Genomic DNA, 26,266 nt, shown 5'->3' with positions numbered 1-26,266 from the left:
GTTCTCATCCCCAATCAGCCAAGCTGCTTGGATACCCAGGCCACCGTCATTAATACAAGCGGTAGTGAGGAATACAGTTGCAACCCGTTACCCAACACTGTGGGTTTGGATTCTGTGATCTGTGCAGCATGCAGACCCACTGACCACACAGCTGATATGCTCACAGTCCCCCACATCCTATGTGAGGAAGTTGCAGACACCCCATCTATGGATATCTTGTGTACTGTGTACAAGGTGGTACGTAATTCTCCCCACCCCTGACTCTCTAGTGGGGGTCTCTGCTGTTGCTGGTGCTGAGGCCGCCCCTCTGTACACCCAACCTGGTTCTTTTACACTGTATTTAGATATTTCACACACAATAGGTCACCCCAAGTCAGCATATGGGTCATTTAATGAATCTGAACACACTGCTACTTGTAATCATTACACTAAGAAAAGGAGTACTTGTGGCACCTTAGAGACTAACCAATTTATTTGAGCATAAGCTTTCATGAGCTACAGCTCACTTCATCGGATGCATACTGTGGAAACTGCAGAAGACATTATATACACAGAGACCATGAAACAATACCTCCTCCCACCCCACTCTCCTGCTGGTAATAGCTTATCTAAAGTGATCATCAAGTTGGGCCATTTCCAGCACAAATCCAGGTTTTCTCACCCTCCACTCCCCCACACACAAACTCACTCTCCTGCTGGTAATAGCCCATCCAAAGTGACCACTCTCTTTACAATGTGTATGATAATCAAGGTGGGCCATTTCCTGCACAAATCCAGGTTCTCTCACCCCCTCACCCCCCTCCAAAAACCACACACACAAACTCATTCTCCTGCTGGTAATAGCCTATCCAAAGTGACCACTCTCCTTACAACGTGCATGAAAATCAAGGTGGGCCATTTCCAGCACAAATACAGGTTCTCACCCCCCCCCCTTTTCCCAAAAAACACACACACACACACAAACTCACTCTCCTGCTAGTAATAGCCCATCCAAAGTGACCACTCTCTTTACAATGTGTATGATAATCAAGGTGGGCCATTTCCAGCATGAAATGGCCCACCTTGATTATCATACACATTGTAAGGAGAGTGGTCAGTTTGGATGAGCTATTACCAGCAGGAGAGTGAGTTTGTGTGTATGTGGGGGGGGGTGAGAAAACCTGGATTTGTGCTGGAAATGGCCCACCTTGATTATCATACACATTGTAAAGAGAGTGGTCACTTTGGATGGGCTATTACCAGCAGGACAGTGAGTTTGTGGGGGGAGGGGGGGCGGAGGGTGAGAAAACCTGGATTTGTGCTGGAAATGGCCCAACTTGATTATCATACACATTGTAAGGAGAGTGATCACTTTAGATAAGTTATTACCAGCAGGAGAGTGGGATGGGAGGAGGTATTGTTTCATGGTCTCTGTGTCTATAATGTCTTCTGCAGTTTCCACAGTATGCATCCGATGAAGTGAGCTGTAGCTCACGAAAGCTTATGCTCAAATAAATTGGTTAGTCTCTAAGGTGCCACAGGTACTCCTTTTCTTTTTGCGAATACAGACTAACACGGCTGTTACTCTGAAACCAATCATTACACTGTGTGCCAAGCAAATTTAGTACTGGGCTTTGTTAACATTAGGTGTAGAAGAAAGAAATACTATTATTCTTTGCATAACTTTGGTACTCACATTTTTTCCATTATCACTAGATGAGGAACAGGTTTTAGGGAGTTTCTGCTCTGGCTCTGAATAGTCTGTATCTGTTGAGTAGGCATCAGGGGGAATAGCATAGTCACTTTCTGAGGTCATAGAAGACAAAGACACACCTGAGCAAAAAAGCAAAAAAGATGCCAAATGTATATTTCTTTGCCATCATATTTTAGATATGAGAAATCGGGCACGGGTATGGAGGGAACAGCTGAGCTGGGAGTTGTTGACAAACTAAAATATTAATAGCATTCCAGGGGAATTAAATATTTTTGATGAGAATATCAAGCAGTGCAAGTAAATTCCTTAAAAGCAATAACAAAGTGTTTATTTAGGAATTTGGCAACGCTCCTGGCACATAAACATAAAGAATGCCAAGCACAGTGTGAAAAATGTTATGTTCAAGAACATGATTAAAAGCAATTTAATATTTACTGGTTGTAAAATATTCTTAAATTTCAACTTATTATCTGAACTCAAAGCAGAAGATATATTAAACTCTCACATGGTCTACAGTTTTCAGCTACTGGAAAATCATTATTTAAATAGACTACTGTAAGTCATCAACTTTGGAAGGCTTATTTGACTTTCAAGTGAAATCTGCAGCCACTGAAATTTACAGGGATTGATTCTTGATTCCTCTGTGCAACTGCAGCAATGTAAAGGGTCCTTAGAATGCTGTAGAAACTCCTGGACAATACTTTACAGCATAAGTGGATTCCCAAATGATGTACAGTTGCTGCAAAAACTTTATCCTTCCATCTCTACAGCCCCCAGCATAAGGGGCAAGCCAGAGCCACACTTTAGCTATTCTCAGCTGGTGGAGAGCACCCAGGAGCCATTGCAGCCAGAGCACAAGTTAGAGCAGTCCTAAGGCTGCCAGCAGCCCATCATTAATTTCTTCACTTCCATAAATCAGGTTCAGTGTATATGACAATGTCTCTTTGTCATTCTCTAATCTTCAAAAAGACACAGTGTTCTCTAACTCCATCTCTCTCTGACAATGTGCATAAGAGAGTGATCCTCAGCACCTCCACAATCAAACTGAATTAAACCATGAAACGGGGATTCACAATATGAACAGGCTGTTAGTTATGAATTAAAACTAAAATTATTCCAAACAGGTGTGCAAACACTCCAGTAAGAAACAAAAATATAATACTGCCACATCCTGTTGTCACTGCTTCATCTAAGAGCAAGATATCAGGAGAATCTTTCTTTCAAAGGAACAAAATTCCAAAGGAAATAATTCAGTGATTCCATAAAGTCTCCAATTGACTACACTTGCCCATAATTTCAACAGCCATAGATCAAATATTAATTTTCTACCCGAAACACACTGAAGCCCATATTCCTTACAATCAAATGGGGCTACTTAATGACTTATGAATGAAGGAAAATATTTACAGTCTCTTGTTTAAAACACTTAATTGTTTACATATATATCTTTTAAATGCCATCAGATTTAATAAGTTCTGTTAAATCACCACACTTAAGACTTCTGCAGTAGATCACTAGCGTTTCTGTACATCATATTACGTCTGTCTATTTTTTGGTGATCAAGTGTGGGATCTTCATGCTAAAGTATAAATGATTTTTTTTTCCTTTTTCTTTATCATCTGGTTCTCTCAGGTAGTTAGTTGCCTGTATGGCAGATGAATTGCCCAAAGGTCTGTCATGTGGTTAGATTGTAAATGGGCTGTCTAAATTGCCTTCCCTGCCACTCTTATTTTCTTTGACTCGCAATGAATGTGGGGAATTTTTGTACTGTCAGTTATGAATAAGAGCCTGTGCAAATTTTTTCCTGTCAACAAACTGTGTATTCAAATCCAGTTTCAGAATAAAAACAAGTTTTAGCCCATGTCCACCTGCTTCTATCAAAAACCACATCCCGTTTTTGCCCTGAATGATTCACTAATATTAAAACAAACTCTTTGCTTATTCATCATAATGGGAAAAAATATTTCCAAATGTGAAACAGTTTCCTTTTGAAAAGATTTACTTAAAACTACTGTTCAACTTGGAAGAGTTACTGTGTAACATTTGCACTGTAGGATTCTGTTTATTTTGTTTGATTAATTCCATAAAATATTAGCTGATTTTACAAATAAAAATATTGTTTTCGTAACTTCCAGACCTGTAAATTCATCTGGGTTTTGAGAGTCAAGCTGGGCTCTTTCTTCCTAAAATAATATCAGTAATTATAATACCATAGGCCAATATGCCCTTAGTTTTTACCTGTGCAATCCCACTATCTTCAAATTATGCATTATAAATAAGAACACATGCTCAAGGCTGTGAAGAAAGACTGCTGAATGTGAAACAATGCAGAGCTATCTTCTTGAGTCTCCAGAGAGACAGCATGAAACAATAGGCCAGATTCCATGATTGCCTATTATATTGTAAATCCGCAGTGATTCTAATCAATTCAACTAAGTTAGATTGGTGTAGAAACTAGTGTGAGAAGCAACTCAGGCCCAAAGCTTCGACAGGTATCAACTTAACTATCAGCAAAGATAAGTCTGGCAGGGAAGTGGGAGAAAGACTTAAGCCCTTTTACACTAGTGCAATCCAACTGCAGCATGGATTTGCACTGACACAGCTTAGGTGTAGCTACATCAATATAACTACATCAGTGCAAATAAGCCCTTACATATCTTAGCGGGCACTTGGCATGGTAGAGAAATTGGGTATGAGAGAAACAAACCCAGTCAGGGAGGGCTTCAATACTTCCCACAATAGGAGCGCTTTAACAATTATGTTCTGTTTCCCCTAACAGAGGACCAACCAACCAAACCAAATTGAGGAGAAAGAATTAGGTTAAGGACAATTCTAGAAAACAAGAATGTTGTATACATTCTATGCAAGGCAGAGTTTATTGGGGAAACTTAACAGGGGCCTGTGGTTGGCACGCAAATTCTGTTAATCCATTGACTACATGTGCCTGAGTGTGACATAAGTGAAACTCTAGTTAGTTAGCAACTGACCTTGTCCAATCAGAGTAAGTAAATAATAATAATATTTTGATATCTGTAACACTTTACTATCAGAGCACCTCAAAGCAATTTACCAACAGAAAATTAAGGCTCACTTCACCCCTGTGAGGTAGGTAAATGCTATTCCCTTTTTGCAGAGGGGGAAAACACAAGCACATGGAGGGTAACAGACACTTGTGTGCCAGGGACTAACTTCAGTTCAGCCTCTTCCTCTCTTGGCACAGGTCTCATGGGATGCACTATAAAACTGACTGCTTTAGAGGCAGAGAGGATGGAGAATGCCTTTAAGAAGGTGGGCTTCACACTATGAGATCAAAGAACTACACTGAATTCCTCTGCTGTCTGATTAGGTTAAATTATTACTTTTGGGTTATAAACTTAAGGAAAAGATTTTGCTGACTCTCACTATTTTTTTCTGCTGAGTTATTCCATCTAGTTACAGTCAAAGGTCACAAAAATCCATGACACTTCAGGGAACAGAACCCAGATCCCCTGACACCCCACCTTGTGCTTTAATCACAAAATCATCTTTCCCCTCAAATGACAAGAAGATACTACAGCAATACCTTAGAAATACATATAAGTATTGGTAATCAAAAAAAGGAAAGCTGCCCATTCTCCTGCCAGGTTGCTTTGGTTTCAGCTTTGATATGTGAAAAGTATAACAAATGAGCTAGATCCATGTTCAAGGCAACCATATTTTAAAAATGAGAAATAAATTGATATGAAGAATAAACAATGCACGTGCTCCAAAATCATATTAAGCCTCTCAAAATATTTGTTTTTATGGTTTTTGCCCACCTCGTTTCATGGCCCTGGGGCTACCTGGGCCACTTCTACTTCGAGAGTCTGATTCTGAGGTCCGCGAGCTGGATCGGGAGCTGTCTTCTTCCTCTGATCCCGAAGAGTCATCTAAGAATGGGCTGTTGCTTATTTGAGTTGCTTTCTACAGAAATTAACACACATTCTTTGAAACTTTATGCAAAATATACTACTTTATGGATGTATTTATTTTATTGGCTTTTAAAACAGCCTACTTCTGCAACAGGCACTATAGATGCCTACCATGCTAAAGATTTAACTGCAACAATTAAAACAAAGCAAAATCAAACCAAACCACTACCACCGATTATATACATCACCCCAATAAAGGGGGGTATAAAAACTAAAATTATTGGCACTAGCATTGTTGCCAGGACAACTACCACTAAGAGATGTAAAACGAACCCAAAAAAATGCAAATTAATCCAGCTTAAAAATACCTAAACTTTACCTTGTGCCCCAATACTCACCAAACTTTCTCTCTGGTGCACCAACAGGGAAACATGAGGATGAGTATATTTCACTTTACAAATAAAACTCACAGGGCATGATCTAGCAGCCACCTATGGTCTAAGTTCTGGCTGAAGGTGTGCACTACTGCCTGTTGGAGAACCTGTGTTCCAGCAGACTGAGGTGGAGGTTGGCTACCCCAAAACTATGGTGAGGCTGAAATTAACACTGAGGGAATGTTCTGAGGCAGGGCTAAAAGTGAGGCAGCCACTGATCCAACATTAAACATCCATGTAGAGATGACTCCTGTTCTTGGCAGGAATCATTTGCACAGCAGGATGTGTGTGGGGTCACTCCTTGACAGAATACAGACACACATTAATGCTGCCTTTGCAGCATGTGTGTCTGCTAGGGTTGCCAACTTTCTGACCAAACAAAACCAAACACCCTTGCCCCGCCCCTTTTACGAGGCCCCACCCAGCACATTCCATATCCTCTCCCGCTGTAGCTCACTCTCCCCCACCCTCACTCACTCATTTTCACTGGGTTGGGGAGGGTCCCTTTTCGACCAGGTGTTCAGTTGAAAACTGGACACCTGGCAACCCTAGTTCTGCCAGTTTCATCAGGAAAGGGTATTCTGCTCAATTACAATATTTGGCTTTGTATGATATGATCTTGTACATTCAATAGTTACACTGGCAAGTAATGGGCTTTGTGCAGGGGGCAATCAGTCGCAACGATCTGTAGCGATCAGCCCTCCTTGTCCCAGGTTACAAAATGCCAGTGGAGACACTTCAAAGATCCTATTGCAGCCTTTCATGGAGGGGGAGGGTTTGGCTGGTGGCTCCCATTTACCTCAGGTCCACGAGTCACATAGCCACATCCCAGCAGTCTGCCCTGCCACACCCCAAATTCCTCCGCATGCTACAGCAGATAAAGCTCTCATGCAGCACAGGTCCATGGCATATGGAGGATGGGGATGGCCTTTATGGACTCTTAGCATCTGCATTACCTCTGCACAGCACTGGAACTCTACTGGTTCCACTGCATTTAGGTTGGACTGCAGTTCTTTCTTGAGCCCCAGGATTCAGCACATAAGTAGCAATATACAACTGAAACCCCCCCAACACCTATCTATTACATCATTTCTGTTTAAAAACATACATCTCTTCAAATTACAAGAGGTTGCCAGGAAACAAACAATGTTCTGATTAGATTCTGCAAGCTTCTGAAAACAAATAGCTTTGGGGTTGACACAAAGACCCTTCCAGATCTAAATCTGTAATTAGAGCATTGCACACAATGCAGCTCTTTCAATAATTAACAAGCCCTGGGAAAACCAGTAAGGGCCACAACAAAAATTGACACAGGCTTGTAACACTTTATAAGCAACAACAATTTATTTTCTGGACATTTGACATTTCCATTACTTCTGGATTTTTTACGGTCTCTAAACATGATCTTATGACAAATTTGGCAAAGTGCCATCAAGCATAAAATGCCAAGTTCTTGAATGTGGAGCCTAACAGTATGGCTTTTCACACAACTTCATTTTAAACAACAATAAGATTACCCCTTTCAAAGTTGTGTAGACTGGAGTGGTCATGTTCTTGTATATCAAAGAAGTGTATAGTCCAGATATGGTATACGAAGCTATAGAAGCAGTACCTGAAATACATAGCATAAAACACATTTCTTTAAAATTGCCCTCCAAAATTATTTAAAACATTTGGTTGGATTCTGATGTCACAGCACTGTAGCGTTATTGTCTTCACTACAGTTACTCCTAAATTATACTGGAGTAATGGGGTATGAGAAAACCCATAATTAGGACCACTAGTCTTTTTGTAATGTAAGTACATTCTCTCTCTTTTGATGTCTGGTTATATAATCTTCATCAAGAATTCCAAAGAAAGTTATAGTGAATTAAGGACTATAGTGAATTTGTACTTAAGAGGCAAGTATTCAAGAATAGGTGATAGAAATAATAAAAAGGTTAAATCTGTTTGACCATATCTTAAAGAAAAAATCCAAAGAAATCTTCAGAGGCATATTTTAGAGGCACCTGGGACAACTGGCCCCTTATAAATTACAGTAAGCAGAGGATTTTGGCTGTTGGTACAAAGACCCACTTACTTTTATTAAGAGAATCCATGTTGAAAGCTTCAGAGATTCGTAAACCTGACTTGGCTACAGCATAAATTCTGCTTTCCTAACATAAAAGCAGAGATGTTTTATTGTAGATATTAGGAAATGAAAGGTATTTCTTCCTCAAACCTCCCCTTTGCCCTCACACTGCTATAAATATGTGATATAGCAGAGTTATCAGTGGTGGCTGAAATGTGACGTTGTCTACACCACACACCAGACCAGTGGTCTTTCAACCTTTTCTCATACAACTGTTGCCTGTGTACTAGGGAGTTCTTTGTTTTGAATACGAAAATCAGTTCCTCAAAGAATAACTGGGAGACAACATTCTATACTAGAAGAAGACTAGAAGTTCTCTACAAAGGGAGGCTACGGAAGTAGCTTTTCACCAAAAGCTTTTCAAACTATGGTAGCAAAAATCCGTAACGAAAAACTTCACATGCACAAACTGTTAAAGTAACATTAAAGTATAGTTCATCTCTGACCTAACCCCACAGTACCAACAGGCCAGGTACTTGTATTACCCTATGATTTCAGATTCTGCACTAGGTGGGCATAACAAGATAAATCATTGGCAAGAGAAGACTTTACATTCTCAGGCTGGAAGGAGCTGGCTCAGAACTAAATAATTTTAAGGAGAGGACTAAAACAAATTATTAAAGTCTGACCCCTTGTGTCATGATGTAAAATTTGTATATTAATTCTCTTACATGTTAAAACAATTTGTTTTAAATATCTCAATGGAATTGTAAAATTCTTCTGTTATCAGTGAATTACTACTACTACTACAGATTGAGAAATTTCTCCGAACAACTAACAAGACTAAAAACTTCTTTAAATATGGTCTGTTGTGCCAAACTATATTTATAATTATCTAATTCACAAATTATTGGCCTGGATTGTATTGCCTAGTTTTTAGAGCAAAGGACTTGGAACCAGGACTCGTAGGTTCTATAGTCATAAAAAAAGGTCAGTGGTTAGAGTCATTATCTAGTTGTGTGTACACAAATGAACACATGAAAATTAGATACGACTTGTTCAAAAATTGGTTCTCTACACACAAAAAAATGGTCATACATTTTTATATGGCATTTTAAAAGCAAAGAGCTCATTAGCGCATGAATAGGAGAATGGCTGTTGAATGTATGCAATTTAAATATTTCACTGATATGATTTACTCCATATTCTTCTGCAAGAGGAAAAAATACAAGATCCTAGAATAGGTATTAAAATTGAACTTGCTTCTGAGGAGTAGATAATCTCAGTTGGTGTTAAAACAACAAATCATATTCCCACCATAGACACAGGGAATGAGGAAGGTACAGGAGAGAAAAGTGTAATAAAAGCAACAAGATGAGTTAATTTAAATCAGTAAAAAATATTTAATTATATTTACCCAGGAGGGGAATCGATGCAGAGGAGGAGTAGGGGGTTTGTTGCTAATTGCCTTCCTTGTTATATCACGGGACTCCTGGTCTTCTGCACTCTGTGCCTCAAAAGAGTCATAGGTAAATGCTCCATCATAATCAATCTCCATTTTCTCTAAAATGTCAGTATTTTCCCCATCCACCAGGTCGATGTCTGTTTCCTGAGGTCTCAAGGGCCGTACCATGCTTATAGCATTTCTATTTCTATCAGACACTCTGTCAGAACTCAGCTGGGGTTGGCTTAAGTGCTTTTTTGCCAGTGCTACGCTTACACTGAAAACGTTGGGAGTCCGTAACTTTGGAGGGGGCAAATTTGATGGAGAATTCGATTGTGTCACACACTGAGAATCTGTTGAAGGTGTCAGGACTGGATGCTTAGGTATTAGAGCAGGGGTTAAAATTGGACTTGGGGTATTTGCTTCACTGGATGAGGATGAATAATCTAATCTCTGAGACTGAAACTTTTTATTCAGTTCATCTGAAGAGCTATCTTGGCCTCTTCTATCGAAGGCCGCAGAATTGCTCTTTCCAAGTGGATTGGTCTGACTTTTCTGCTGAGATCCTTGCTGCCAGGAATACAGCATTTTGTGCTCGGATCTCTGAACTGCAAAACTCTCCTCTTCAAATAGAGAGCTACTGTCGTCAGATGCCGTCAAATACATTTCACTCCCAATTCTGCTGTATCTTGTGCTTTCTTCAGATGTCTGACTTGAAACGGTAGATGCACGCCTGGATTTTGGTCTTTTATTACCTCCTTCATCCTCATCTGAGCTCCAGTCACTACCTGTAATGCATGAGTTCTTTGATATATTACTATCTATATCTTTTGATGAATAGCTTGTTCTTGCATTTTTATTTTGTTCTGATCCACAGGAGCTTTGTTGCAATGACCTCTGACCTTTATTGCTCTCATGTGCAAGAGCAGCACGGGATGTTTTCTGGATTTTTTTCTCTGGAAAAGAAATACATGAGTTTGACAGAATTACTTTTAATAAAATTAGCTGCTAAAGCAATTTATAATCAGAACTGCAAGTTTAATGTAGTTAAAGTTAAGTTCATTTAATTTTTGGTGGATGTTGTAAAAATAAACAAAAATATTTGTAGGCAAATACTACACATATTCTGGAATGTCAATAGGGATAGTGATGAACATATACTTGAAAGAAAGTAGAAATGGCATTTACCAAGGAACTGTAACAGAAACCATTCTTATATTTAGTGGCCTATCAAAAAAACTAAGAATACTAATGATGAGTGTAACAAAAAGGGAGAGCAAGATGTGCCAAACTTTAAAAGAAACCAGATATGCAAGAATTTTTATGCTGAAGAGGACACATGCACTTACCCACATTAATAAATCTTAAAGATTATAAAGCTTTTCAAATGTAGGAAGGAAAAAGTGTGAAGATTAGATTAAGAATCAAAATATTCTGAGTTTCTATGTTATAGTTAGAAATCCCTTCTGCATGCCACTGTTTCACTCCCAGTGCTGAACGCTTAAAACCCACTAAAGTCTCATGGAAAATCTTTAGGAAAAGACATTCTGTTCAGATATAACTCTGCTTGTATTGTCTGTAACTCTTTCCCCCATTTTTGTTATTACATTAAAACATGATCATTCAGAGTTAGTGTATAGCACTGTTGTCTAGAGGTTAGAACAGGATACTTGGACTCTGGGGAGTAGGTTCTGTTTCTGACCCTGACACTTAAATCTTTGTCCTTCAGTTTCCTTATCTGTAAAAATGAGATACGTATCCACTTTTGTAATGCACTTTAGGATCCTTGAATGACAGCATCTATATAAATATTATCTGTCCCAACTGCTCATTTCCTATTTGGGACATGACAATTAGCAGCTGTAAAGAAAATCTGATGTCACAAGCAATGTTTTAAGACTTCATATGGGGAATACGAAGCAGGAGTAACTACCCTGTTTTCTCAGGAAGTCACGGTCTCCCTGTTGCTACAAAGAGGAAGTAAACTATACTGTGTCTATATCTGTCACAGCGTACTCACCCCAACGTGTTGGCATATCTATATCACTGGGCACATTGCGGTGGGGAGAGGGTGCAGAATGGATTCAAGATGGTGCAGTTGCAGGAAATGGTGGTAAAGTGCACAGGCACAAGGGGAAGGAGGTGTCTTATGCTACTGCTTCTTTGCGCTAGTATTCAGGGTAAGCCATTATCTCACCCATTTTAATTACAATACGCTGAGTTTATCTTGCTGTGCTTGGGTTTAAAATTGACATTAGGACAGCAGTGCTAACATATAGGAAACATATGGAAAAAGTGAATGCAAAACTTTGAGTATTTAATTTAGCTCATTCCTTCATGAACTTTAAAAAGAAATCTTGGGAAGTCAGATCCTAATCTTGCAGTTGAAACCAAAGGGGTGGAGCCCTGCACCTGTGCAAAGCCCAGAGACCTGTGAAATTCTGCAAAGTCATAAAGGTCAGCCACAGCAGATCAAATTGTAAGACTGGGGCCTTAATACTGTTAGATGCTCTCCCTACCTAGAGTATGTTAATTAAGAGTTTAAGCTGAAAAATTAATAAAATGAAGTCTTAAATCAAGTAATATATATCCATTTAGAAACAGATTAAACATATATTTAGATGGATTTCATTATTTTTTCTTGTCAACTAACAGCTCTGAGTATATCCCCTCATTACAGTTAATTTTACACCCTCTTTTGCACTACGGGGCTGCATCTTGTTTTTTGATATTATTGAAATTAATGAACACTATAGAATAAATGGGGATAATCTTTTGGGCAAGGCCCAAAAGCAACCTCCTCTTCTAAAGGCTACAGCAGTGATCCATCAGCATATGCACACAGCAAAATATTTAAGCAATATACTAATGCTACATCAGAAGATTTCTAATAATACAGACAGTCTTGCGAGACAGATGAGTGTGAAAAGCTGTAGCTCACGAAAGCTTATGCCCAAATAAATTTGTTAGTCTCTAAGGTGCCACAAGTACGCCTTTTCTAAAGGCTACACAGTGTCCTATCTGAAGTCCTTTTGTCCTATTTTGAAGAAGACTATTCCTGAACATAGCTATGTTTAAAGCAATTTTAATTTTCCACTAATTTCTTCCAGAATAAAATTAGATCAGGGTTAAATACCTAATATGTTATTACCGTTACTCAATTCTGATTCTTTACTTGATGATTTGCTTATTTCATCAAATTTAATAGCTTGCTGAGGACTTCTTGCTCTGTTCAAAAAGCATCCAAAAGTCAAACTGCTTAGTTGCTGGCCTTCCCCAGGTTTACGTGTTGAAGGGACACTTTTCTTCCCCATAATTTCTGCAAGTGTAATAATTCATAAATTTAGTGTTAACATGGCATATGCTAATACGTTTTACTCTTACACAGTCTTATTAAGTGATATTATCATTTTTTAAAACCATAATAAAACTAAATATTTTGATATTAGAAATAAAAAACTTCTTGAAATCCTCTCCACACCAAACTCACAAACTAAATTTCCACTTACTAAAGAAATATGATTCTCCTTCTAGAAAGTAAAGAGGGGAGAAAAACTATTTCTTTTAAAATGTTTATAACAGAAAGGTGTATTCTGAGAGACAGAGTAAAAAAGATAGTGACTATAAAGTCACAGCAGAATAACCTTGGGTATTATGTTTGCAGTTCAGCCTACATATCAGTCCAGTATACACCTAAACATGATAAAAGCAGACCAACTTTAAACATGCGAGGATTTAAATGGGTACCATATTTCTTCAGATTTTCAAGGGATAATTGAGAAGGATAGGTCTAAAGTTAAAATTAGGCTCAACCTAATGACACTTTCTAAAAATAAGTGGGGTCACTCTCTTCTAGAAAAGGAAAATGTTCACTAATCATAGCCAGGAAACTCTTTGTGACAAAAACGATAAACTGATAGCTTTAAAAAAAATGTGGCAACTCCTGCTCTAAACACGAAAAGAGGAGTAAAAAGAGAGAACTGTCAAGATCTTTGTGATAAGAGTCCTCCCAAAATGGCTGGATAAAAAGGCAGAACTGGATTAGATGCTCTATGGTACAAAATATAGCCACAATAGTAGTAACTTAGGAAATACACATAATGGATCTTCCGGATCACCAGGGGACAAAAAGCACAATTAAGGAAGACAAGGACATTATTAAGAAGCTACTCGGTTTCTTTGCATCTGAATTCACCACAGAGGATGATACCTACCCCAGACCTGCTCTTTTCTGGTAATAAAGACAAAATACTATCAGACATTGAGATGTTAGAAGAGGTGCTGGAACAAATTGATCATTTTAAAAAAATAAATTACCAGGCCTGAATGGTATACATCTGTGAGTACTGAAGGAGCTGAAGTATGAAGTGGCTGAGCTGCTAGCAAAAATGTGCAAGCTCATTAAAAACAACTACTCTGCTAGAAAACCGGAATATTTTAAAAAGTTCTATGGGTGATCTGGGAAAACAGAGATCGGTAAGCCTTACATTATTACCTGGTAAATGGGTTGAAACAATAATTAAAAATTATAATAAAACATCTGAAAGATCATGATCATTGATATGATAGGATCTAACCAGAATGGTTTCTGCAAAGAGAAATTGTGTCTCACTGATCTCTTAGAGCAGGGGTGAGGAACCTACGGCCCATGGGCTGGATCCAGCCTGTTGCTTCATTTAATCCGGCCCACAGCAAGTGTCCATGCTGTGAGCCAGAAGCCCCAAGCCTCGGGGCTCTCCCCCGCCTCCCTGCAGGGCTGGAGCCGCGAGCGCTGGCTTGCCCTGTTGCAGGGGGAAGATGGGGTTGCCAGGCTGTTAAAAGTTGGGTCGGCTCTGTGCAGCTCCCAGAAGTGACCAGCATGTCCCTGTGACCCCTAGGCAAAGGGGTGATCAGGGAAGCTCCTCACGCTGCCTCCGCCCCCAGTGCCGGCTCTGCAGCTCCCATTGGCCAGGAACCATGGCCAATGGGAGCTGCAGGGGTGATACATGTGGACGTGGGCCGCGCACACTTTGCAGAGCCCCGTGGCCCCTCCGCCTAGGGTCCGGACATGGCGGCCACTTCTGGGAGTAGTGCAGAGCCGACCGAGAGCTGCCTGAGGTAAGCGCCACCTGGCCGGAGTCCGCACCCCAAACCTCCTGCCCCAGGTCAGAACCCCCTCCCGCACCCAAACAACCTCTCAGAGCCTGCACCCCGCATTCCCTCCCGCACCCCAAACCCCAGCCGTGAGCCCACTCCTGCACTCCAAACCCCTTGGCCCCAGCCCGGAGCCCCAACCTGCACCCTGAATCCCTTATTTGTGGCCCCACCCTGGAGCCTAGGGGAAGTCCCAACCCTCTGCACCCCCCCATTGGGCTGGAGCCGCAAGCGCTGGCTCACCCCTCTGTGGGGGGAAGCCTTGAGCCTCCACGCCCCCCCACAGGGCTGTGTGGCCCGCGACTGATTTTTTCTGTGGGTCAGTGGCCCCTGATAGAAAAAAGTTTCCCCACCCCTGTCTTAGAGATCTGAGGATGTCAGTAAAATAGTGGATAAAGGAGAACCAGTTAACATAAGTTATTTAGAATTTCTAATGGCCTCTTACAATGTCCTTCACAAGACACTACTAAAGAAGCTAAGTAGTCAGTGGTTGAAAGGCAAAGTACTGTCATGGATCCAAAACTAGTTAAGAGACAGAAAATTACGGGCTGGAATAAACAGTCAGTTTTCATCATGGCAAAAGGTTAACAGTTGGGTGTCTCTAGGTTCCATGCTAGGTTGTGAGTTATCTAATATGTTAATTAAACACCTGGAAAGGGAGTTGAGTAGTAAAATAGCAACATTTGCACATGACAAAGTTACTTAGGTTAGTCAGGTCCAGGGAGGACTGTGAGGAAGCTTGGTGAGACCTAAAAGGTAGGTGAACTGGCAACGTGATGGCAAATAAAATACAGTGTTGATAAATGCAAAGTAATGCACAGTGGAGGAAAAAAATTAAATACTCAGACATCTTGCAGGGTTCTTAATTAATTGTATCAACTCAGGAAAGGGACCTGGGTGTCACTGTAGACAACTCAATGTGTGAAGCTGCGGTTAAAAAAATAACCAAAAACCGATCAGAACTCTGATCCTCAGCATGGCATAGACTGGTGGGCCAGTTCCACAATGATATCCACCTATCCTTAAATGTTTCAAAGTCTACAAATCATACAATTAAACAAGTCAAAGGGAGGATATGAAAGAATCCAACCCAATCAGATTATTTGCAAACTTATTTAAGAAAATATTGATACATTCAGAAACAAATAACTATTTATAAAGGTCCAAATACTTCTTGCCTTACTCATTCACATATAGTCCCAGCAAAGTCTGAAGTCAAAGGATTCATGGGACAAATTCCCACTGAAATCGAAGTATTCTATGAGACTACTATGCATAAAGTGAGCAGGATTTACTCCCAAGCATTACTATACAAAACTTAGAGCAAATTTCAAAGGACGTGTGCTATTTACCTTGCAGTTTAGACTGCATTGTTCTCATCTCTTCATTTTGGTTTTGGTTGATCAAGCGAAGGTTCTGATTTTCTACCTCTAACTGAAAGGATATAAATTTAAGCTCCTCCATTAGTGAAACAATTTTTCAAGTCGTTACATTGTGAGGGAAGACACAATTTTCTTGCCATTTCCTTTTGAGCTAAATAAGAGCAGTAGCAGGGCTAATCTTAATTGAGGCCTAATATTATGGATTTGTTTCTTCAGAATAGTATGCGTTTTCTATGATAAACATTCTTCCCACTTTTGTACTTTAAGTATATAGCCGTTTAACTAGCTTTATGTGTATACAGAAATGTCAATATGTAATAATTCACATATTAGGTACTAAAATATTTCACTTTATGCTAGATTGGCTTTTTACTTTTAATCGCAATTCAAAATGCATAAACATTAGGGTAGTAGCAAACGCTGGGTGCCAAAAATGGCAGCCTGTGGCCCCAGAGGGCCTTTTATTACCCCAAGTGAGAGGCAAGGAGAGACAATGGGTCCCCCTTGGGTCCTCCAAACCAAGGAATAGCGAGTTCTAAGCAGAGACAGTGCTACCCCAAAGCCACCCAACACCCACATGCTCTGCTCACATGAGCACTTTGTGCAACTGAAGGGGGAAGAGGGAAGCACAGCACCTGTCCCTACGAAGCCCAAGAGTGGCCACCCCCCATGCTAGCCTAATCAAATCTCCTTTTCTCTCATGCCTTCGCTGAGACAGGGAATTTTGAGGGTTTTTTTCCTTTTAAGCCTAATAAATACAGGACCACAGGAAAATGGTAGACATTTTTCACCGAGATCTCTCTCCTTGTATGACACAGAAACTCTGTCCTGTTACATTATGTGTTCGCTGTACTGTAAATATCATAGGAGACATACCTCATGGAGCTTGACTGTCACCCATTCTTTTATTTTAGCTGCTTTTTCTTCTATGATTTTTGCCTCTTGTATTCTGATTTGCTTCTGAAACAGTAAGACAAAATATATTTTCCAATGTGTATACCATACCATCTAAGGAGCATCTTAGGATGCAAATTCTGTAGATTACTTCTAGCTATGTTTCATCTCAGTCTCTTTGCCACTAGCATACAAGACTTGGTAAATTCTTTGAACAAACCCTTCATGGGATTTTTCACATGGGATGCTTTCCTACTAGGTAAAGTGAAAATCTCTCTCAAAGGGAGACATGGAGGAGGAAAAATGTCTCTCCAGAGTACATCCTACTTACCAATCAAATGTTCTTACAAAGGAAACCTCATCTCAATTTGAAAATCTCACTCCTATGACCCACCACAACAACTGAAAAAAAAAATCTTCCTGTAGACAACTCCGTCTCAGCCCCACCTCCTGTAGGAAAGATCAGTTGAGTTTGCTCCTCAGTCCAGACTCGTAATTTAACATGTGATGTATTACCTTTACAGCATCAGGCCATTTATCAATACTCAGATAATGAGAAAGTTTTAAACTTTTCTCACTTATACCATTCTTTACTTTTTTATACGCACAATTAAGAGTCTATGAATAACATGCCTTTTGGTCACCGAATTATTCCTAACCTGTTCTTCAAGTTGTTGCTCCAAGTTTTGTATAATGTCATCTTTCTCCTGTACCAGAGTCTCCAGATCTTGACACCTCTTATACAATCTGGTCTCCGATTCGCTAGTCTGAACATTAGCTGCTTTTAATTTCTCTTCCATAATCTGTACCTGTTCAGCAGGTGAAACACAACACCCTCAGTAAACTTTAATCATTTAATCATAAAAGTCATAATAAAATTTACCATACATTAAAGGCTCAACCCAGTGCTGCAAAATGCTAAAACAGATCAGAGATGAGAGCATTTTGTAGATCTTTAGCCAATAGTACTGCAAGGGCACTGCTAACACTTAGAGGTTTTGTTAACATCATTTCTAACTTCTGCGTCCATAACAAATAAAACTATTAGAGATAGTAAAAGGGGAAGAATATGATGACTATCTTGGGAACACTTACCTCCCTCATATGATTGTTATGAGGCTTAATAAAGGTCTGTGAAGTCTTTTGAAAGTCTTGCTTAAACACAGCACACATGAAAAGAATTAGTATTATTTTATTAAAATTATGACTCTTATAAAGATCTTGCTCATAGTCAATGAATGCATTCTGATCCAAGTCACCAAGATCCTGAATGAGAAAACACTCAGAACATGCCTAAATCCATTCCAAATCAAGAGAGCACTAACCATGTGCTTAGAGTTACACATAAACTGAGATGCTTTCTTGAACAGAGGCCAGAGACCATATCCAGGATTTTTGTCTAATTTTCAGGGTTATTGCTTAAACTGTTCTTGGATTATATGCTCTTTTAGGCATAGAGACTGTCTTCTTCTGTGTCTGTAAACACCTGGCACAATGTGGCCCCATTTTTGATTGAGGCCTTTGGGTGCTTCTGTGACATAAAAAAATCAATGCTAAATTCATTCAAATATCAAATATCAAAACGGGAAAGAAATAATTGTGGTATATATAGCCTTTTAAGGCTTGACTAGACCTATCTTTGCTCCATAGAAAACATGCCTGAGTCAGATGTTTAGTGTTTATACTAATTTATAAACAAAGAGAAACAATTTACAAAACCCAACTGCAGAACTTGCTCACTTTCAGCAGACCACTGTGTTCAGCCTTGAAATGCTCTTCCCACTGCTCATATAAACATAATTCAAATTCTAGCATGTGAGAGAAGAGCTGAACTTGGGCAACAGACACTTTTCACCAAAGAAAATGAAACCATAAATCCTTTCAGCACTGTTAAAGAGAAAAGACAGCACTCACTATCAATGAATCACTAATATATATGTACAGACAGACTAGCAAAGGCCAGGAAACAGTGATTCATGCTGCTCCCAATTAACAATTCCTGTGTGCTTTTAAACTGATTTTTTTTAAACAGTAAAGCAAATTGGGAGATTCATTAGTGGAGTACAACAAATTGAAGCTGAGAACATACAGCTTCTGTGCAAACCAAGAGCTTGGTCTTGCAATGCAATGGAATACCCTCAACTCCCAGTAAGTTCAATGGAAGTTGATGGTCTTGGCAAAGCTCACAGGAAGTGGCCTCACCTTGTAGGCTCAGACTCCTACTATTTTGTTTGAGGAGATCTATGTGTGTATTTTAATTACTGCAACAATTAATGCATGCATACCATATGAAGTGATTTTTTTATGCTTTTACACTTTATATTACGAATGATTTCATTTAATTTTTGATGCACATTCTTATATGGCATTGTTTGGGTATCCATCAGGGACACTGGTTTTAGTCAAAAACATCTTCATTTTGGGACAGCAGAGACAACCTAAATTTCATGTGTGGACTACTTAATCCCATGGACCACCAAAACTTTAAAAGAGGGCTCAACATTGGAGAATTCTCCTATTTTTACTTGAGAATATGGCTTTAAGGCACAAATATGTTAATTTTATATTTTTATGGTTTTGCTACTGTCAGGACTGTTTTCTCTCCCTTTTGCTTACATGTTAGTTTTACATTTGCATCACTAGAAAAAGATACAGAAGAAAAATACTGAACAAACAGAGAGATTCAAGACATGCACTTAATATTTGGTTTGACAGGTTGGACTCTACGTTAAGACAGACCCATAACTGGGTGGCAAACCAAGATGTTACAACATCTATTAGGAAACATCTAGAGTGGGACATTTTAAAATATATTATCCTCTCCTTCTTAATACTAGTTAAGGAATATAGTAATATTTCTGAGTCACCTTTGCTAACATTGCTCTAATATGCCCTCCAACAACAGCTATCAGACTTACTGTACTTCTTCAATTTAAATGTACCTGTTGAAAAGCTCTCTCTGCTTGACGATCTGCATCAATAACTTGTCTCTCAAGTTGCTGCATCTGTATATACATATAAAACAGCATGTCATAAAATGTGCACTCCTTTTATAAGCTGCCACCAAAAGCTCCACAATGTAAGATAATTTCATATCCTATTTAGAACAAAAAATCTAATATGACCTAAAAAAATAAAACAAGTAAAAGTTAGGACAAGTTGCATTTGAGACTGGGGAAATAACCAATACATGAGCATGATATCAAAATATTCTTGAGGTTCTGCTAAAGTAGGGAAATTCAGTAAAAATTATCTTTATAATAGACCCTTGTGGCTAACTTCTGTACCATAATGGCTCTTCCCCGCTACCATGTAGTAGAAATGGTTTTGATAGTTACCCTGAGACCCTTAGCTCTTTTCTGTTCTTGAGGCCCAACCCTGCAAAGTGCTGAGCTCTCTTAGGTCCTATTGACATTAATAAGAGTCTAGGGTACTTCACACACTGCAGAATCAGGTCCCTAGTTCCTAGTAAAGTTGAAAACTCAGTCCTCAGGAAAGGCCGTACTGGATGCAACATTCAAACACCATCTGACCGAGAGAGCACAATGGACACCAGAAAAATCTGTGACCTACTACAAGATAGTAGTCAGGTACTGCAAAGAAAAGCCTACTAATAACTGTGCTGAAATATTATTTTTGCTAGAACCCTTGTAGCATTGTTTTCCTGATATAGGAATTTTTTTTCTGAGAACCAACTTATAAGAACAGGCTAGAGAGTACCTGGGAAGACAAATACTTTTCAGCATGGTTTCAGGAGCTTGCTTCTGCAGAAATATTAAACTATTATTCCACACTGGTTGTCACTAGGACAGATGTGAGCCACAAGTGGACATGGCTTAAAGGTCATGCATTGACCACATAGGTCACTGTTCCTATATTATAGGTTACAGTCAAATATTTATGAGGATAATACCCAACCTCAGAATTATGACTTGAAAAGACTCATATACAAGTGCTAAATATTTGAAGAAGGGTTTATTCTTCCTACAGACAATGTCACCGTGTCTTGCTGGTACTCTATTTCTCTCATTTTCCAGATGTCAATCCATACTACCAGTAACAGTTTTGTGTAGTTTCAGTACTTCACCCAGACAAGAATACACAGTTGTCACTTGCTGTCAAACAAAAGGCAGGGAAATGAGAGAAGAGAAAGTTTGTACTAAACTAAGAAAAGCTGTCATTAACCTTTTAATATCTCCGCACTTTAATAATATTTTAAAAAACTTCACACAATCGCATGTAATATGAATCAAGGATTATAAACCTGGTACAGTGCAAATAACCATAACTGTGCTTCCCCATAAGCTCTTTTGAAGGAACAGGATTATGCACTCAATGTTTAGACAGAGAGGTGAGGAGTTAAATACCAATTTGGAACAAATTGTGTTCCTTTTTGTCTGTGTAATTAAAACCAAAACCAAAACCCTGTTTGTCATTAATCTTGAGTTTTTTATCATTAGGTTTTAAGTTTTATAATTTTGTATCCTAAATTTATTTTTCAGCGTTGTGGTTTTAGAATGTCTATTGAAGTATGAGATTAGTTTACAAAGCTTGCTTTAATAGGGCTTTTTAACATTTGCTTTCCTAGTAAATTTGTAGTGAGGATTAATTTCAATGTTTGAGTACATTGATAGCTAACATCTTGCACTACACTAACCTTTTAGTGATGACACACATTACATAGTAATGAACATGGAATAAACACCTAATTAACATTCTATGGCAGTATGATAGAAAAATCTTTTAAGTATTCATAATGTGGCTTTACTGTAGATGAGTGGCAAACTGTCCAGAGTTTTCAAAAACTTGTAAACATAGGTGGAATACCAATGTCAGTGTTCTGTGAACCACTAATACATATACCATAAGTAGAGGTTCCAATTTGAACTTTAAACTAATTTTTACCAGAAAGAACCAGCCAAAAAGACTGGCACACATACCTACTGATTTATATATGGAAATAAAACCTGGAAGTTTTGCTAGCCAGTTCCAATCACGCATCTCAACTGTCCTTCATTACAAGGGAAATACCTCATTAAATGACATCCATGCCACACAAACCTGGCATGATTTCACTTTATCCTTTTGTAAATTATTCGTATCACAAATGCAAATTCACGAAAGTGATGTCATAGGAAATGTTTGTGATCAAACGAATCCCACATCATTTTGAGCTTCCTGTTTTATTATTTTTGTATCCCTGCTTGAGTTTGTGTCCTACATTTGGAAGTTGGCAGGAACATATCACATCAATGTAACAGATCTTCTACGTCCTCCTCCTTCACAGGATAGCTATAGCTGGGGAAGAAGCCAACATTTCACAAGTTGAGCTGTCTGATCACTTAGCCAGCCTTTGGCTTACCACCATTCCTGTCTAGGAAGCTGACAGACCAGAACAAACACATTGCATATAGTGTAAGCTGCAAAACCCCTAAGTTATACTGAGCTTTGCAGGTTCAAATTTATTTCTTGAACAAACTCCCACTCAACTTCTCAGAAAATAAAAGGCCTCAAGCCCTGAAAACAAAACACAGCCTCCTTAGCCAATGTCTAATAATAGTACCATTATGTAAACAGCTAGACAATAGAACTGCTCTTCTGCACAGCACTTTACCATGAAATACAGGAACTATTCCCGCACCTCCATGCTGTTTCCAAGCATATGTAACACTATGCAGTGCTGGCTAGAGGACTATAAATACCTAGACAGAAGTTAGTGACATGAATAACATTACTTGAATAAAAACTTTAGGTGTTGTTAAACTAAAAATAACAATCTGATGGACATGACCTGACAAATTTACCAAGAAAAATAACGCTGAAAGTGTTAAGAATGCAATACTGTGATTAATATTTGCTTTTTGTAGAGCTGACTGAAGAAAATATGTTAAGTAGTTTTGCATGAGCTCACAATATAGATAAGTCAGCCAGCTTTCTGGCAGCAACTACACTTTGTTTTTGTAATTTGGAAACTTTCTGAAGGCTCCCAAATGTATGTTTGGCTGCTCCTGTGAAATAATACAACAATATATTCTGTACTTGCTAAATAATATACCACAGTGACCAAACTGTAGTCGTTGTTCTATTATATGGAACTGGCTAATGTTCAATAGTTAAGGGACAGATACCATTTCCTCAACAAATCCTGTTTTTTTTTTTCCTTCAGGGTTTATTGATTTAGGTTTATTTTAGAGAATCTACCCCAAACTTCAGGCATTCATATAACAATTGCAATAACAGTCATATAATAGGTACAATACAAATGTAAAAATTCAAAGTTCACACAAATAATCTGCTCAAAAACAGAATATCAGATTCCACTTGGAAGCTAAACAGAAGCCAGTGCAGACTCCAGAACATGAGTATACTGTGCTCTCTGCATGAAGCACCACTTGTGGAGACACAATCTGCTCCAATTTAGCTTATGGATGTGTAAGCGGGGGAACAGTCCCACTCTTGTGGGGAACTTTCCTGGCTTCTGCACTATCCTGGTGAAGTGGGCTAGCGAAAGGATCTCAGTCCTCGCTCCCACTTCCTTTACCCAGTGGCCTCCCTGCCCTTGAGGACTCCCCTTCCAGTCTCATGTCTGGCAGAGTCCTCGTAACCCCAACAAGGCTGGGCCCAGGATTCCTGGGGAGCTCGACCCCCAACCCTGCTGTGGTCACCTAGCACAGGGGCTAGGGTGTCCCCACTCCGGGGTACTCTCTCTGCACCAGGCACTTCTCTGACCCACTGACCATTACATACAAGTTAAAGCAAATGCAAGTTATTTAATCAACAAAATTAAATTTAAAAAGAATAAGGAAAAATGGGAAAGGTTAAAGGAAACACATCAACCTGCTCTGTGGGAGGGAACATCACAAACAGTGTCTCTGAAATGTCCGGGCAGTTCACAGTCTGTTCCTTGTAAGTCCCAGGCCTTCTTCTCAGGCCCTGGCTGTGCTGCAGGGATGCTGTGGGTTGGACACTTGCTCTGGTGGTGGCCACACGCTCTCAGGCTCTAAGTGGTAAGACCCTTCTTCCCAGTGTCGCCCCTGCCCAGTCGGGGTTACAATCCAAGCCTGGCCTGCAGAGCCTCTTGGCTGAGGCGTCTCCCTGTGCTGGGCCTGCTGCCCAGGGTCCCCCTCGCTCTCCCCAGCTGCTCACTGCACCCAGCTCCAGACTGCTCCAGCCCCAGCTGCACCTCTCTGTCTCTGCTGCTCTACCTCCAGCTCCCTGGGCTGCTTCTTTGGCCCCTCTGCCTCTGGTTGCTACAGCTCTGCTCCCAGGACAGGTCTACTTTGCAGGCTGCTTCTGTGAGTCTGCTCCCAGCACTGACCTGCTTCCTGGGCTGCTTCTCTGGCCCCTGTGGCTCTGGTTGCTGCAGCTCTGCTCCCAGGGCAAGTCTGCTCTCTCTGGGCTGTGCCTCTGGCTTTGGGGCTGCAGCTCTGCTCCCAGGACAGGGTCTGGTCCCTCTGGATCTGGCACAGCTCTGCTCCCCAACTTAGCTTGGGGCCTGCTTTCTCCTTAGCTTGGCCCCACTCTGTCTGTCTCAGGCAAATCCCGCTCACATGGAGGACGGGACCTCCCTGGCCTCCTGACTCCCTGATTAGCCTGCCCGCCCTGTCATTCAGGCTGACCTGGAGCATTGGCCTCTCCCCATTGTTCCTGGGGACTGTCAGTCTCAGGTTCCTGATTTCCCATAGACCCTTCCCGTTTTAGTACTGGGAGCTAGCCAACCAAAACATCCCCACTGACTGTTAGCAAGGAGGCAACAGTCCCCTTACAGATGGATGGCCTGAAGATGTAGCCCCACACACAGGGCCATCCTTGCCCATACACAAAGTACGTAGCTGCGTAGGGCACCAAATTTCCTGGTGCCCTACACAGCTGCATGCTGCTCCAGCCCCTGCTCCGCCTCTTCCCCATGTCCCTGGCCCTGCTCCGCCCACACCCTGCCTCTTCCCGCCCCTGCTCCGCCCCCACTCCACCCCTTCCCCTGAGGACTGCAGCAGTGGTCGGGTGCCCTGCACTCACCAGACGGCAGTAAGTGGAGCAACCTGGCCCCAGCCCGCTCCGCGCTGCCGGCTCCCAGCTGCGCCGCCGGTAAGTGCTGGAAGGCAGTTTCTCCCATTTCCCAAGGCTGGGAGCTGGGGGAGCGGTTTCCTCCCTGTCCCCCCAAGCCCTCCCACACACTCCGGAGGAAGCCTGGGGCCACACACCCCCTGCGAGGGGAGGGGGCTGCATAGGGCACCAAAATGGCTAGGGACAGCGCTGCCCACACACAAGAACATACAACGTTCTAATCTCAAGGTAACAAAGACATAGATAACTACAGCAATGTCTGCATTTGAAAGTAAAGATTGATGTGTTTCACAGAGGCAGATGGAAGAAAAAAGCATTCTTGGCTACAGCCTCCAGGAACAGCTCTGAGTCTAAGAAGAACTTTATATAGATAAATTGTTTAACAAACAGGCACTGGCCCTCAAGCAGGAGTGATGATTTAGGCCTGAGTCTTGCAAGCCTCTTTATGCAGGGTTATCCCTGGACCTATGCAAAGCCCCAGTGCCTTCAATGGGATCACTCCACACAGAACAACTTTTGGGATCAGAGCCACAGCCTTCATCAGCTCTTTATTAGTCTTCCTTAGAACGAAAGAGCATATGCAAACTGGTAGCCCAGACCATTCTTGGATTAACAACAGTTTGTAAAATCTCACATACTGTTTATTCAGATCTATCCCTTTATGATAAACCTGGGGGGAAAGGCCAAATGGTATTCACAGGATTCAGCATAAGTATATAGTTAAGCCTAATTTCCTGTCTAGCTTCTGACTGTAAATGCACCAGGGACCAACTTGAACCAAAGCCTCAGTTCAACAAACTCTTTCTGAGGAATTCATATCCATGTATCTCGACAGTTAGTCTGGTTCCTTGTTAGTTAAACTAATCTGAAACACTGTCCCCAAATTTGTTAAAGATCTGGAGATCTCCTAGGATTCTTTAATTTACTTTTATTTTGTATTTTTAAATATGAAAATGTATATATTATGAATGTGAACAGAAGATATCTAACTACTGTACATGTCCACAGACACACAGGAATCAATTGAAGCTTTAAATAATCTATTACCCACTTCTACATGAATGAGTAAAAATCCTCTCTTAATTTTCAGATAATGCATGGCTGCACACTGAATCAATAATCTGAACTATACACAAATGGTTTAATGGAAAAAACCTATGCAAATAAGAGAAAAAATTCAGAATTTTAACATATAGCAGACAATTGCTTAAACTTAGTGAAGAACTTACAACTCTACATCTGACACAAGTCACATCACTCT

The 26,266-nt window shown here is 40.3% G+C and overlaps 1 protein-coding gene across 1 annotated transcript in view; it reads right to left on the bottom strand.

Annotated features, from left to right (window-relative positions):
* Window positions 1-26,266, bottom strand: part of PLEKHH2 (pleckstrin homology, MyTH4 and FERM domain containing H2) — a 116,576-nt gene that overhangs the window by 49,857 nt on the left and 40,453 nt on the right. Inside the window, exons 3-12 of the mRNA XM_074947136.1 lie at window positions 19,884-19,946; window positions 17,601-17,750; window positions 16,924-17,007; window positions 16,018-16,099; window positions 12,684-12,851; window positions 9,506-10,488; window positions 8,098-8,173; window positions 7,535-7,629; window positions 5,491-5,635; window positions 1,676-1,812 (exon numbers count right to left, since the gene is read on the bottom strand). Of these exons, the coding sequence (XP_074803237.1) occupies window positions 1,676-1,812; window positions 5,491-5,635; window positions 7,535-7,629; window positions 8,098-8,173; window positions 9,506-10,488; window positions 12,684-12,851; window positions 16,018-16,099; window positions 16,924-17,007; window positions 17,601-17,750; window positions 19,884-19,946 (1,983 nt within the window). The remainder of the gene's footprint in view (window positions 1-1,675; window positions 1,813-5,490; window positions 5,636-7,534; window positions 7,630-8,097; window positions 8,174-9,505; window positions 10,489-12,683; window positions 12,852-16,017; window positions 16,100-16,923; window positions 17,008-17,600; window positions 17,751-19,883; window positions 19,947-26,266) is intronic.

The sequence above is a fragment of the Natator depressus genome, chromosome 3 (assembly GCF_965152275.1).
Source record: "Natator depressus isolate rNatDep1 chromosome 3, rNatDep2.hap1, whole genome shotgun sequence".
NCBI lineage: Eukaryota > Metazoa > Chordata > Testudines > Cheloniidae > Natator > Natator depressus.
The sequence above is the reverse complement of the archived record's forward strand: the minus strand, read 5'-3'. Positions and strand labels throughout refer to the sequence as shown.